Source organism: Abramis brama (assembly GCF_963993115.1).
Source record: "Abramis brama genome assembly, chromosome: 8".
NCBI classification, from domain to species: domain Eukaryota; kingdom Metazoa; phylum Chordata; class Actinopteri; order Cypriniformes; family Leuciscidae; genus Abramis; species Abramis brama.
The window spans coordinates 9,030,675-9,043,928 of record NC_139970.1 but is presented as its reverse complement, the minus strand read 5'-3'; the positions used below and the strand labels follow the sequence as shown (position 1 = coordinate 9,043,928).

The 13,254-nt window shown below is 35.7% G+C and overlaps 1 protein-coding gene across 11 annotated transcripts in view; it reads right to left on the bottom strand.

The window, feature by feature from the left end:
* Positions 1–13,254, bottom strand: part of LOC311087888 (dedicator of cytokinesis protein 9) — a 118,287-nt gene that overhangs the window by 6,404 nt on the left and 98,629 nt on the right. For all 11 annotated transcript variants that reach the window (XM_084121372.1, XM_084121377.1, XM_084121378.1 and 8 more), the window contains 9 exons: positions 12,764–12,946; positions 11,496–11,609; positions 10,950–11,165; positions 10,807–10,864; positions 8,582–8,688; positions 6,665–6,787; positions 5,336–5,449; positions 2,670–2,816; positions 127–337 (listed from right to left, as the gene is read on the bottom strand). In XM_084121372.1, the coding sequence (XP_083977498.1) occupies positions 127–337; positions 2,670–2,816; positions 5,336–5,449; positions 6,665–6,787; positions 8,582–8,688; positions 10,807–10,864; positions 10,950–11,165; positions 11,496–11,609; positions 12,764–12,946 (1,273 nt within the window). The remainder of the gene's footprint in view (positions 1–126; positions 338–2,669; positions 2,817–5,335; positions 5,450–6,664; positions 6,788–8,581; positions 8,689–10,806; positions 10,865–10,949; positions 11,166–11,495; positions 11,610–12,763; positions 12,947–13,254) is intronic.

Genomic DNA, 13,254 nt, shown 5'->3' with positions numbered 1-13,254 from the left:
ATGATCCTCCCAATCACAAAGCCATCAGATTCAGCTGACTCTCAGATTTTAATCGTGTGTCTCTCTGGAAGTTATCTCTAATGTAGTTGATCTCTGAGTATGCAGTGTGTGAGTGTGTGTACTCACTGGTCAGTATAGTCCTGCGTTTGCACTGTTCCTCTACGCCGCCTTGTTTCTTGCCTGAAACAGTGAACGGCATCTCAAAGACAAAGCGGCGGATGTTGTGGCTCCTCTCGAAGTCAGTCTTCCTGTCCAGCAGCTCCTTCTCCTCCAGGAACGGGCTGACGTGAGTCACTTGGATGTAGGCGTACTTCGAGTCCAGATCCTTTGTGTTAATCTGCACCAAACAGAGAAGCACATTTAGCTAATAGGCAGTTCTAGGTATCATGCTAGTAAAGATACACCGCTCAATGACGTCTACATTTAATGGCAAACACAAATATATCTTAAAGCTATATCTTAACACAAATATATCTTAAAGATATCTTAAAATATATCTTAAAATGTTCTAGAAAAACATTCTCCAGGTAATATACCGTAACAATTTAAATGTACACATTGCAGCTTCTGTAATTTAGTCTTAGCTTCAGGACAAGAACGATCAATTTTATAACAGAACATGAGCAGAACATGCTTGACTGTTTCGGGATCAGTGAGGTTTTTTTCAAGGACGCATTAAATTGATCAAAAGTAACAGTAAAGACATTTATAATGTTACAAAAGATTATATTTCAAATAAATGCTGTTCTTTTGAACCTTCTATTCATCAGAGAATGCTGAAAAATGAATCACGGTTTCCACAGAAACATGAAGCAGCACAACTGTTTTCAGCATTGATAATAATCATAACTGTTTCTTGAGCATGAAATCAGCATATTAGAATGATTTCTGAAGGATCATGTGACACTGAAGACTGGAGTAATGATCACAGGAATAAATTACACTTTACTGTATATATTCACGTATAAAACAGCTGTTTTACATTATAATAATATTTCACAATACTGTGTTTTTAATCAAATAAATGCAGCCTTGGTAAAAACAAGAGACTTATTTATCTTACCAACCCCAACATTTGATCAGTAGTGTATACTGTATATGTGTGATTTATACAGGATTCATATATGATCTACTGTCTTGATCTATTCCTGGTTTACTCACCCCTAAACGTTACATAAAAAGATCGGTAAGTAAGGTCTCAAGTAAGTAAGTAAGTAAGTAAGTAAGTAAGTAAGTAAGTAAGTAAGTAAGTAAGCAAGCAAGCAAGCAAGCAAGTAAGCAAGTACGTACTCTTTAGGTCTTAAGTAAGTAAGTAAGTAAGCAAGCAAGCAAGCAAGCAAGCAAGCAAGCAAGCACGTACGTAAGTAAGTAAGTAAGTAAGTACGTACGTACTCTTTAGGTCTTAAGTAAGCAAGCAAGCAAGCAAGCAAGCAAATACGTACGTACGCAAGTAAGTAAGTACGTACTCTTTAGGTCTTAAGTAAGTAAGTAAGTAAGTAAGTAAGTAAGTAAGTAAGTAAGTAAGTACTCTTTAGGTCTTAAGTAAGTAAGTAAGTAAGTAAGTAAGTAAGTAAGTACTCTTTAGGTCTTAAGTAAGTAAGTAAGTAAGTACTCTTTAGGTCGTAAGTAAGTAAGTAAGTAAGTAAGTACTCTTTAGGTCTTAAGTAAGCAAGCAAGCAAGCAAGCAAGCAAGCAAGCAAGCAAGCAAGCAAGTACGTACGTACGCAAGTAAGTAAGTACGTACTCTTTAGGTCTTAAGTAAGTAAGTAAGTAAGTAAGTACTCTTTAGGTCTTAAGTAAGTAAGTAAGTAAGTAAGTACTCTTTAGGTCTTAAGTAAGCAAGCAAGCAAGCAAGTACGTACGTACGTACGTACGTACGTACGTAAGTAAGTAAGTACGTACTCTTTAGGTCTTAAGTAAGTAAGTAAGTAAGTAAGTAAGTAAGTAAGTACTCTTTAGGTCGTAAGTAAGTAAGTAAGTAAGTACTCTTTAGGTCTTAAGTAAGTAAGTAAGTAAGTAAGTAAGTAAGTAAGTAAGTACTCTTTAGGTCTTAAGTAAGTAAGTAAGTAAGTAAGTAAGTAAGTAAGTAAGTACTCTTTAGGTCTTAAGTAAGTAAGTAAGTAAGTAAGTAAGTAAGTAAGTACTCTTTAGGTCTTAAGTAAGTAAGTAAGTAAGTAAGTACTCTTTAGGTCGTAAGTAAGTAAGTAAGTAAGTACTCTTTAGGTCTTAAGTAAGTAAGTAAGTAAGTAAGTAAGTACTCTTTAGGTCTTAAGTAAGCAAGCAAGCAAGCAAGTACGTACGTACGTACGTACGTAAGTAAGTAAGTACGTACTCTTTAGGTCTTAAGTAAGTAAGTAAGTAAGTAAGTAAGTAAGTACTCTTTAGGTCTTAAGTAAGTAAGCAAGCAAGCAAGTACGTACGTACGTAAGTAAGTAAGTAAGTACGTACGTAAGTAAGTAAGTAAGTAAGTACGTACTCTTTAGGTCTTAAGTAAGTAAGTAAGTAAGTAAGTAAGTAAGTACTCTTTAGGTCTTAAGTAAGTAAGTAGGTAAGTAAGTAAGTAAGTAAGTAAGTACGTACACACTCTTTTGGTCTTGGCCAGGATAATCTGCAATGTGGATCAGACTTTATTCTGACTATATACGATACTGTAACTGTACACGTCTCACCTTGCCAGAATCCTGGATCATTCTGACGTTCTCAGCTCCAAACTTGTCTGAGTAGAGTTTGAGGAGTCTTTGTGAGACCTCAGACAGTGGCGTGAATTTGGGCTCCTTATAAATATATTCTTTACCATCTTCATCCTCGAAGAAGCCCTGAAACAACAAGCAAATCAGAATCAGTCAGAAGAATTCATTAAAACTCAACTTTAAACTCAACCTGCTGCTCACCATCTAAACAAAGGCCAATTGCAAACTACTTTTTAAATCCTAAATTAGTCACAGGACACACATATTTACAACAGCACTCTGGAAACACTGGGATGTATAAAGACTGTAATGTTTAGATGACAGAGGGATTATGATGACTTCCACAGCCAGCAGGACGACACACACGTGACACTCGTGATCGTTTACCTGGTTGATCTCAGAGTCATTACACTGGTACTGCTAGAGACAGAAACACCCATCAGTGACGGACACACTCTCGTCTCACCACATCTTTCATTACGCTTCAGGGATGGCCACTGGTTAATCAACTATACTGTATGCCAGTTTATCACATTTATACTAATATTTGCTGACAAAAGACATTATTATGGAAGCTTGTTTCCACCACAGAATAAAAAATAAAAAAGATAATTGCGATTAACTTTTTATCTCACAATTCTGACTTTTTATCTCGCATGATGTAAAGTCGCAATTGTGAGTTATAAAGTCAGAATTGTGAGATATAAACTCGCAATTTGGACTTTTTTTCTCAGAATTGCATTTTTATATCTTGCAATTCTAACTTTATAACTCACAATTCTGAGAAATAAAGTCGAAATTGTGAGATAAAAAGTTGCACTTATTTTTTTAAATGTTTTATTCTGTGGAACAAGTTTCCACAAATTATATTATTGTGTCAGATGAGTAAATGACTGATTAGACATTACAAAACGTGGCTTTAGAAGTCAAATTTGTTTCCATATCACTGAATATAAGACTATCACTGGCCAATAAGTCACAGGACATACACTTTAGCATACTTTTGAAAAGAGGAACATATATGGAAATAATATACTTTAAAGAATATCCGTAAGTGTGAACTGAATGTTATGTTTTTAGACACTTAATTGCAATTAAATGAAAATGTCTTATAGTTTAAATTATATGAAATGCAATTAATGAACTTCAGTGTGACCTTTTTGAGGCTGTTTACACCTGGCCACTTCATGCGTTTTCTCAGATCGGATAGCTATCTGATTTATCAAAACGATTCCATTTACACCTGGTCACATAAATGCGTTTTTGCGAAACGGATTTAAATCCGATCTTCAATTCCCGCGCTATATGCAGATTTAATGGAGTGCACGTCACCGAAAGCAACAGATATGAGCTGCATTTTATTGATCATCAGCTAAAATTTCAAAATCAAAGACTGCAGTAAGAGAGAGCAGTAACAGCCCTGGTAAGATCATTTCATTTCTTTACTTTTAATGATGATGATTGTGTGTTAAGCGTCTGCGACTTACTTTCACTTTGATTTGCGATAGTTTGCACGTTGGCTTAATGAATATATGCTCAGCTTCTCATCTGCGGTGATGCGTGTTCCAGTAGCGTCGTCATATCTGGCTATAACATTACATATAGCCTATAACGCTCTCACATGTTTATTTTTTGCATTTTTGGGAGGAGTACAATTTTCATATGTGGTTTCAACAACCAGAATCATTTACACTTGTCCAGTTTCGTCAGAAATGCGGCCCAGACCTCCTCCTGAAGTGGTTTGAGTGATCGGATTCAAATCAGCCTCAAATGCGTTTCGGAGGGCATTTACACCTGGTCTTTTCACGATCGGATAGCTATCCGATCTGAGAAAACGCATGAAGTGGCCAGGTGTAAACAGCCCCTTTGACTCACTTAAGATGAACTTAAATACTTAAGTATCTTCATATATGTAATTCCATAATTACTTCTATTGTCTTTGAAATATGGTTAAAGTGCAGCTGAATATACTGACAAACATTTATGATTATTTTAAAATAGACTTTAATCTCAATTACATAGAATCTTGGATGTTATAATCAGGTATTTTTACATGTGCTTTAGTGTGTTAGTCAACACATCAAAATAAGTAAACTTCTTTAAAGCACGGCAAACGATGATTAGAAACAATGATTTAAAATAAAAAATGGCTTTTTTGTAAGTGTACATAAGTGTGTTAAGAAACAGTCATGAAACTGTACTCTCTTTAAATGCACTTAAATGGCCTTTTATTTCATTAATATATTATCTGTAAAGTACAGTTTTTTAAAAATATAGTCTTAAGATTTGAAGTAAACTACAAGTGCACATTCAATACACATCAAGTGTTATATATTCATGTACTGTAAATTTAAAAAATAAATAAATAAATAAAAAGACATGTTACCAACAAAATACAAAAAGTATATGTTATCGCAGATAAGCACTTCAGTTATGATCAAACTGGGATATTCTAGTGCTGGTGCTTCTGACTGCAGTCTCTGAATCACACATTCATTTTTACACCCGAAGCGGAGCAACATAAACAAGAGTTCATAAGAGTTCAGGCCACAGCGAGCCGAGCTCAGACACACAGGACTCACCGCTAACAGATAAACACAACACACAGAGCGAGAGATGAAGAGTGTGAAGCTGAGGAGACTCACCTGACCGAAGAACGCCACTCTGAAGAACGTTCCCAGCAAGCGCTTGCCCGTGTGCATGACCTCTGTGACCTTACTGTAGGCCCGGTGCAGCGTGTCATACAGGTGAGCCAGTTTCTGACACACACACACACACACACACCTTAACAATCACATCTTTACAGCTCTGAGTTGTTAACACGTTATTTTACAATGTCCTTGTAGTTACTATAGTAATAACTAGCAACTAACTGCTGTCAGTTCATAATAAATGAACAGAAACCCAGCATTGGGGATTTGCTGCTTTTCCTGTTGTCCCGAACTCGTATCGAACTGTGACTCCTGTGTACCGTTACAGCCCTGTTATTTATACATGTTCTGTTTGTTATCTTGGCCTTGGGTCACCCATAAGCCATTGCTCCTTAATCAAATTATTTGGTTCCACTTTAATAGATTATTTCTGCATCTTTGGTGATTTGTCAGCTCAGGCTGGATTCCTGATAACATCTCATCGTTCATGTCAAACCCTTCTTTTTAGAATTAGCCGAAACAAAATAGTAATATAGTTAATAAATGTTACTCAGTGATTAAATGTATGCAACATTGGCACATTGTAAAATAAAGTGTTACCCTATATTTTAGTACCATTGTTACACGTTACATGTGGTTACTATAATAATTACTATAAATTGTGCATAATTACATGCAACTAACCCTGAAACCAAACCCTAATCACTTTAGTAAGTACATGTGTTGTTTATTATTACTTAGTACTTAGAAGTATAATTATACACTGTAACACGGACACCGTAAAATAAAGTAACCATATAAAGTGTAAACAAAAATTTGGTAACACTTTATTTTGATGGTCCACTTTAGACATTCTACTAACTAAAGTAACTTTGCAACTATGTCAACTTATTCTACCAACCTTAACTCTAAACTAACAGTCAACTAGCAGTCTACTAATACTCTAATGAGAGTTATTTGACATGCAAAGTTATAAAGTTACTTATAGTTAGTAGAATGTCAAAAGTGGACAACTGAAATAAAGTGTTACCAAAAATTTCCCTTCAGCTTTAACTTATTCAAAAAAACAACAACAACAACATTTAATCAAGGTAAGTGAGTGAAACCTTTCAGTGAAACTTAAGGGCCGTTCACACAGAACTTCCATTAGAAATGAGTTTGAGTTTAAGTTGATGCTCACGGCACAAGTGCAAATCTGCGGCACAACAGACAAAGACATTCATCTGGTGCATCGAGCAGCAGTTACTAACAACTCATGAGAGAGTCTGTGTGAACACCCTTAGACATCACACTTCACGGCATCAGTGTGTATTACTGCTGTACCTCAAAATCTCTGCGTTTCTCATAAATGGGAATGATGAGTTTGTAGATGTCAGAGATGAGCTCATATCGCTCAGCTTTCCATAATCCATCAGCACATGCTTCCAGAAGCTCCATCAGGACATCCTGCAAGACACATGCAAGAGGCATCAGCTCTCAAATGTTGCACAAGCTTTTCTCTTGACGAAATACACTTTTCTTCATCAGTTCTGCTTGAGCTTTAATCAGCGGGTGTTTTGATGAGTGTTAGTTCTGCTGAAGTTCACACAGGACTCGCATCAGAGAAACCGCAGGTGTAGAGAATCACATCAGCATCATCTTTAAGTATCACTGAGATTTTTATATATATATACACATTTCTGCATTTTCTGCTTTCTTTTTCATTTTTGAAGTTTGTTTTTGTCATTGTTATTAATTACGGTTTATTTAAATATATATTTTTGTATGTGTATAATTTTATAATAAATGTATATAACTTTCTATTTATATTATTAAATAATTTATATATTATTTATATACTATTATATTATTAAATAATATTTTTTATTTTATTTATATACTATATTTTTTCTGTTTTATTTTTAGTACATCAAGTAAGGGTTATTATCATTAACTTAAACTAAAACTATTCAAAACATTTTGGCTAATTGAAATAAAGCTCAAATAAAATAAAATATAATATAAATATAAATATTACGTGAAAATACATATGTTTCTTTGGCAATAAACTGAATAAAATTTTAAGTTGAGGCACTAAAATTATTAACTGGAAAATAATAAAAAGTAAAACTGAAATAAATATTAAATTTAAACTAAATATATTAAACCTAAATAGCAATATTTAAAATAACAATAACAATAAAAAAACAAAAGCACAAAATGAAATTACTAAAAACAAAACTAAAATTAACATGAAAACTGAAAATATATAAATAAAAGCTAATTCAAAATATTAATAAAACTAAAATAACTTTGCATTACGTAAAAAAAACGCTTTGGCAACAGGTTTTTATTTTATTTATTTTAAAAGTTTATTTGATCTGAAGTAAGGTTTATTTCTGGTTTTAGTGTGAGTTGACAGTAATAGCCCTGCTTCAGACGGCTGAAGGCTGAGGACTGTGAAGTGAAATTATTAGTGTTTTATCTCTCAGTCAAAGTGCAGGACTGGTTGAGTATCAGTCAGTGTGGAGATAAGATCACGGATAATCACCATCACATACATGCATATTCGTTTATTGCTTCCCTCTTTTACTGTACTAATATTAAACTAAACCTTCACGGACACTATAATACTGTATCCTGACCTGAACGTGACAAACAAAGCGTAACATTGATCACTGCCTCCAGTGAAATCTTATTGGACCTCACAAATAAATATTAAACATCAAGTATGTTCTGATTGGCTGTGACTGTGTAACAGTTCCACATTCAGTGTGGATTCAGACAATACACACTCGGCCTGTCAGGACACATGGATACTCAACGTGAACTAGAAACAATGGACTCCCATGGAGTTATTCACATCAAGGATATCATAGTAATATGTGTGTGTGTGTGTGTGTGTGTGTGTGTGTGTGTGTGTGTGTGTGTGTGTGTTTCTGCAGGAGTGCTCTTTACTCGTTATCATGCGCAAAAGAAATACACATTCAATATTCCTCATGAATCAAGCACTTTATGAACTTAATGTCACTGTATTTGTCACGTAGCGGCTTACTTTTGATTCTTAAATTCAAGCATGCAAATGACGTTACTGTAGTGTTTTCTTTTATTGAACTTGCTTCTCCTTCATCCTGTTTCTGAGGAGCTTTCTCTTCACTCCCTCTATTATACTGTGTGCATTTTCTTTCTGTTGAGCCGATGGACATTTGTTTGACCTGTGATGTGAACGAATGGCCTGTTGGCTGTCAGACAGATATTCACCTCATTAAAGTGGACGTCCTGCATCCCCACATCTTCCATCATAGACGCTTCTTCATCAATGTTTGGTGTGACCACTCTGAACGCTGAACAGCCCTGTTTAAACATGCCTACACAAACACACAACACATCACATCTGGAGAGATGTCACTTCAAAAGACAGAGTCCTGCTGATTAACCCTTATTTCTTAGGAGTGCAGCGAAACGTGAGTAATATACTGAGTGATAACTTTTATCAGCAGGGGCTTTATCAGACAGAGAGAAAGACGAGAGAGATATGATGAGAAGAAGGTGAGAAAGGAAATAAATCTGGTATGGAAACATGGACACATGCTAATCATTATGAGTAATTACACGTGTGTCCTTGGATTAAACATTAACTTCTCATGTTTTTAAGGAATGATCATCATTTGGACTCTTTCTATGGCATAGGAATACAAATATATAAGATCTATCCATTTATTAATTTTTATTTTCTTAAAGAGGCCATTGGATGTGCTTTTTTTCTTTTTTTTTATGTTTTCCTTTTCCTTTAGTGTGTACTGTGTCTATTTGTGCATGTATATGATTCGCAAAGTTACAAAACTCATCGTCTCTTACAAAGCGATTGATTCTAACGAAACACTGATCCAGACCTGCCTAAAACCCTCGATCCAAGCCCAGATTTACCAAACCTCTGCAAACATCCACGTCACAATGTGAAATATTAGCATAATGCTGGTCAGAGAGAAGACGAGGCTTCAGTGAGCTGTAGTGTAGTCACTCTGTGTTTGCATGCGAAAGCAAAACCCTTTAGTTTGGCCTTCCGAAACCGGATGAAATCAGGAATCAGTGGTTTAGATTCACTGTTCTTAAGCAGTTCAACCCAAAAGTTGGCTTGTGCACAGCACATTTTACAGAAGACATCTTCCTGAACTTGGGAGAGTAAAATGGCGTCAGTTGTGCTTGCAAAGTTGGTTCCAATCATCTGAATTTTCAGAATCGGGCTTGAACTGATATATTACAGACGACGTTATTAACTGTGTATTTACAGGTGCTTCAGAAGCTGAAGCTCACGATCATGGTAAGGGGCGTCACATTTCCGACACACACTTGAGAAGTCTGGCCAATCACAACACACTGAGCCTGCTGGCCAATCACAGGGCAGTGAGTCTCTGCTGGCCAATCAGAGCTGTTCAGGAGGAGGGGCTTTGTATAAATCAGAGTGTTTCAGACAGACTGAGAATAGAGGTGCTGCAATAATGTAGTGTGAGAAAAATAATGTTTTTTTTACGTAAACCCTAATGCTCAAAATGATTAATTGGTTTAAGTAGGATAAACTTAAATTAAACAAATTAGTTCAATCAAATTAACTTTTATGAGTATTAAGAATTTTCTTTTCTTTTGAGTTCACAAAACTGACACATTTTAAGTAATCTGAATCGTTTCATTGTCTTGAGTTTCATGAACTTGATGCTTTAAATTTAGACAAACTTAAATTGAACTGAAACTGGGCTGGGATTTCTATTTCCCAGCATGCTTTGCCATGACACTCAAAAGGGAGAGTAAATGCTAAAATTATTAGTGTTATATAATGTTTTAATGAGCAAGATTAATGTTAAGTGGGAAATGTATTAGAATTTAATGTTTAGCTATGTTAATTTAGAAGAGTTTCTGTTGTGTTGGGTTTTTGGGGGGTTACATGCAGCACAAACTTGTGTTGAGAACAGATATTTGTTAAATGTTCTACATTGTCGTACTCATTGCTTTGCTATATTAATGGTATCAAAGCATTGTGTTACCAATTAGAAAGTTAGCATTTACTGAATTAGCTAGTTAAAGCTAGCCCAGTTTCCACTACTAAAAATGTTTATCAAAAAGTTGAGATTACGATAATTTTAAGTTAAATGCATCAATTATCTTACTCAAATATTTAAAGCCAGTTCTTAAGTTCTGCTTACTTAAACTTTGAGTTTCTTAACTTACATTTGTTTATGTAACTGATTACCTACATTTTTGTTTGTTTTGCCAACTTATTCAAGTTTACAGTGTATTTTAATACAGTAAAAACTGCAAAATAGCTGTTTTCTTTGTGAATATATTTTAAAATGTAATTTATTCCTGTGATCAAAGCTGAATTTCCAGCATCATTACTCCAGTCTTCAGTGTCACATGATCATCCTTTTAACATCTCCATGGGAAAATGACTAAGCTGGACATGTGTGTGTGTGTATCGGTGTGTGTCTAACCTTTCCTCCTCAGGTACTCGGCCACCAGCGCTGCAACGTGCACATAACACATGGCTGCCTGCAGAGAACCAAACCAGACAGCATGAGCTCCAGCGTATGTCACACACGCATGAAGACGTGTGTGTGTGTGTGTGTGTGTGTACCTCAGACAGGTCCCCGTTCTTCACATGTATACGGGCCATGCTGTCCAGCCAGGTCTTGCGGAGCTCAGGTGTGCTGGCGTAAGACTTGGCCAGACTGTACTGCAGGTCCACCAGCATCTCCAGGTCTCTCTCGTGCTCCTTCATCTGAGCTGTGGCCATCAGAACCGTCCGGATCTTCTTCGTCAGGTCTTTCACGTCTGACGGGAATGCTGTGCTCTAGTGAAGGAGACGGATGATGACTGTGTGTTAATGTGTAACTGTCAGAGTATGAGTCTGTGTAGAACTTAAAGAGGAACTATTAAAGGTACAATATGTAAGTTTTCGCCACCAGAGGTCGCATTTTCAGAACAATAACAAAGGCGAAGCTTGATGATGCTATGAAGGAGTGGAATGATGGGAGATGTTTTTTTCACAAAAAAATCTAAATACTTTTAATAATGTTTTCTATAGCCATAACCGGCATCACTTCCTCCATAATCGGCTCTGTGTCTACTCTTTGCTCCAGGATCAAGTGTTTGTGTATGAGTGTATTGGAAAGGAACTAACTTTGATGGTTCTGTCACTGTTGGCACAGTTGTTGATGACTGACAGGGACTGTTGGAACCGCGTCCCTCCTATTCCGATGACATCAGCGATCAGCTGACTGACGCCAATCACCACCTGAGGAATCACAGATATCACTGATGACATAGTTATGACATCATCACATGCTGCTGCTATCTACTCTCAAAAGACCGGATGAAATAATCCAGACTAGGGGTGCGGGAAAAAAATGTATTCATATATGAATCGCGATTCTATCTTCAACCGATTTGCATCGATTCACAAATTTCTAAAAAATTCTAAAAAATTCTAAAAAATATTTTCTTTAATTTCGCAGTACTACTTAAAGTTACTGAATAAAGTTATTGACGTTAATCACAATAAGCCGCGAACAAAGACTCAGTGCGGCCTCATATTCAGTTCTCTTTCACAGCTACACACACAATTATGTCAAAATGCACATTGTGTGGACAGAGATTTTGACAATTTTCACATTGTGCGAACGAAAACAAATGGGAGAAAATCGGATGTGTAACAGTATATTAGATCCATGCATTCATTCTTAAAGGGACAGCAGCCTCATAAACTGTTGTCATCCGTTTCATTAATGTTAATAAAAAAAAACTCACTGCTTTTGACTGAATCACTTTTTTATTTTCAATATGAATCAATATAAATTTAATTCATACAGTGAAGACTATACAGTGTTTTATTTTTAAATTTGATTATTAAATACTATTTAATTACTACATGTTAAATAAACCTATGCTACTGTACCTGAAATTATTTTTCTATAGTATTTGTCCTATTGTTTGTAATTTACTTCTTTGGTAAATTTTTAATATCAAAATTAAAATAAAATTGCCTACCCTGCTTTAATACAGAAGACTGTGTGTAATGATTGAAGTCAGTTAAAGGGCATTTGTTTTATAATATTGGGTTGACTAAAATGGGAAGAAAAACTAAATCTATTTCAAGGTTCACATTTAAATCAGTAGGATTGTTTTCTTTCTAGACCTATTAAACTGTCTACCGTAGTCAAATAAGAAAAGTAACACAAAACAGTAAACTACAATCAAATCTATGCACACATTGAATCAAAAAAATCTGAAAACACATTGGAAATTTGATTTAAAATCGAGAATCAATTTTTTTAATCGAATCGTAACCTCAAAAATCGATTTGAATCGAATCGTGAGAAACTAAAAGATTCCCAGCCCTACTCCAGACCCATCCGAGCACTGTGATGTCAGGGTCACATGTTACTCCACCTGCAGGTGCGTGCGGACGAAGGACTTGCGTCCAGTGTAGTCGAAGTTGCTCTTCATGAGGAAGTAGAGCAGGTGAGCCGCGTCACTGCGGATGGAGCTCAGCTTGGAGTTACAGCACTTCAGAATCTCATAGCAGAAGGACGCGCACATATCCGCTCGGCCCTCGAAGAACGTGCATGGAAACTGGACACACACACACACACATCACAGACAGGAAAACAGCGTGAACATCCTTCAAAATTAACTTATTGGATGTATATTATGTCATACAGGTTTGAAATGACAATCAATTTTTTTAAAGGGGTGAACTGAGAATTAAAATTTTCCATCATCTTTTGACAGTTAAGAGGTTTTTATACTATAAAAATATCCTGTAAGTTTAAAAGCTCAAAACTTCCTTCCTAGCTTTTATTGAAACCAAGGCCAGAAATCGTCAGGATCTCAAAAGTGGAGACATGTGACGTCACAGGGCAGTGAAAGACCGCCTTTGC